This window comes from Octopus bimaculoides, chromosome 5 (assembly GCF_001194135.2).
Source record: "Octopus bimaculoides isolate UCB-OBI-ISO-001 chromosome 5, ASM119413v2, whole genome shotgun sequence".
Taxonomy (NCBI): domain Eukaryota; kingdom Metazoa; phylum Mollusca; class Cephalopoda; order Octopoda; family Octopodidae; genus Octopus; species Octopus bimaculoides.
In genome coordinates, this window is record NC_068985.1 from 9,422,694 (window position 1) to 9,425,044 (window position 2,351).

Consider the following 2,351-nt stretch of genomic DNA (forward strand, 5'->3'; position numbering starts at 1 on the left):
CACACACACACACACACACACACACACACACACACACACACACACAACTAGTTGCTTTGGTCAGGCCATCAGTAACCAAACCAGCAATCCTACTAAGCAAGTTTGGTTATGCTACTCACATTGGAGAGAACAATCAAGTGACAACATTATTTGGGTGGCAATTCGTCTGCCATTAAGTTCTGAGTTCAAACTTTGCCTTTCATCCTTTCGGGGTCGATTAAATAAGTACCAGTTATGCACTGGGGTCGATGTGATCGACTTAATTCCTTTGTCTGCCCTTGTTTGTCCCCTCCATGTTTAGCCCCCTTGTGGGCAGTAAAGAAATAAACATTATTTGAAAGTGACTTGCAGCCATTATCTATGTAAATAGTGGAGGTACTTACACTAGAGTCCATATTTGGTCGGTAAGGATAGTGGTTATAAAACATATCATTTCTCATCAGTTTTTTCCTCATACGGCATGGACCTGTAAACGAAATCACAAATACCTTCAATATTCCAACATTAAATCTTGATTCATTTCTCTGACATACATTTTACATCCCACCGATCTATTTTATAACTGGCACTCCATCAGTTAAAACAAGGGTTTCAGTTCAATTGATCAATGGAACAGCCTGCTCATGAAATTAACATGCAAGTGGCTGAGTACTCCACAGGCACAAGTACACTTAACCCCTTCGTTACTATATTTCTAAGTAAAACACTTTTTATGAGTTTCAATTGAATTCTAAAAATCATCACAAATTTAGACTAGTATCATTAAACAACTAACTATTTTATTTATTGACATATTAATGAGGTTTTTGGAACACAACTGAAGAAAAGGTTCTTAATTAATTCTATTGCATAAATTTTGTCTCAAAGTGGCTCTAATTACAGGTAAATACATGTAAACGACAAGCTATCTTTTTTCTTGGTTTGTTTACTTTCTGCGTGACGGTTTGTTTTTGTAGTGATCACTTCAAACAAGCTTACAAGCTTACATTTGCTTGATTTCTCCATATCTTCCATTAAAAAGCCCTCAAATTCAGAATCACTGCTTGATAGCATCAAACTGTTATTCATTTTAAAAGTTGACAAAAAATCGTCAAAGAAAGAATGTGGAAAAAAATCTCCCAAAATTCACACAGCTCAGACATCACATCAAACAATGTCAGATACTGTAACCCGACTCTTAACAAAGAGATATCATGTGTTATCAGGAATGCACTAACGAGAGTTGTGCTGAAATTCACATTTAGATATCAATAGGTTCACTAAACTGGCTTCGGCTAGGCTGATTGTTTGAGCCAAAGAATATTTTGGCCGACTATGGCCAGGTTGGTAATGAAACGGTTAAACATAGTTTTCAGCTGGATTCCACATGACACGGAATCTGACAAGATTGACCCCTTTGAATTACAAGTACAATTCACTTTTGCCAACAGAGTGGACTGGAGCAACGTGAAAGAAAGTGTCTTGCTCAAGGACACAATGCTACGCTGGGTACCAAACTCACAACCTTAAAGTTGCAAGCTGAAAACTCAAACCGCTAAACCACACGCCTTCATTTTCCTTTATAACATAGTTATAATACCATAGATTTTTTAGGGTAGGACATAGTCAACCTCAATATTTAAAAGGTGCTTATTGTATTAACCTTGAAAGGAAAACAGAAATTAGAGACGGAAGAAAATATTACTGATTACTTACCCTCTGTCATATCTAACATCCATTTGTCCAGCCGGGAGCCTGTCAGTGGACCCCATAGCCCACGTTCTCGGAGGAGTTCGTTCTCTGTTTGTGACCATTCTTCTAATAGATATTTCTCCATGTGTTCATTGCTCTACAATATCGCAAACCAAAGTAGAGTTAACAACAAGTGAAAGACTCAGAGATATTAACATGAAATAAAAAAAGCAATTCTGGCAATTTGTATACTAAAACACACAGGAGTGGCTGTGTGGTAAGTAGCTTGCTTACCAGCCACATGGCTCTGGGTTCAGTCCCACGGCATGGCACCTTGGGCTAGACTCTTCTACTATAGCCTCAAGCCAACCAAAGCATTGGGAGTGGATTTGGTAGATGGAAACTGAAAGAAGCTTGTCATATATATGTATGAATATGTATATATGTATCATCATCATCATCATCGTCGTTTAACGTCCGCTTTCCATGCTAGCATGGGTTGGACGATTTGACTGAGGACTGGTGAAACCGGATGGCAACACCAGGCTCCAGTCTGATTTGGCAGAGTTTCTACAGCTGGATGCCCTTCCTAACGCCAACCACTCAGAGAGTGTAGTGGGTGCTTTTACGTGTCACCCGCACGAAAACGGCCACGCTCGAAATGGTGTCTTTTATGTGCC

General features: G+C 39.1%; 1 protein-coding gene across 1 annotated transcript in view; it reads right to left on the reverse strand.

The window, feature by feature from the left end:
• Positions 1–2,351, reverse strand: part of LOC106877294 (WD repeat and FYVE domain-containing protein 3) — a 293,546-nt gene that overhangs the window by 32,292 nt on the left and 258,903 nt on the right. The window contains exons 48-49 of the mRNA XM_052968010.1: positions 1,696–1,828; positions 384–466 (exon numbers count right to left, since the gene is read on the reverse strand). Of these exons, the coding sequence (XP_052823970.1) occupies positions 384–466; positions 1,696–1,828 (216 nt within the window). The remainder of the gene's footprint in view (positions 1–383; positions 467–1,695; positions 1,829–2,351) is intronic.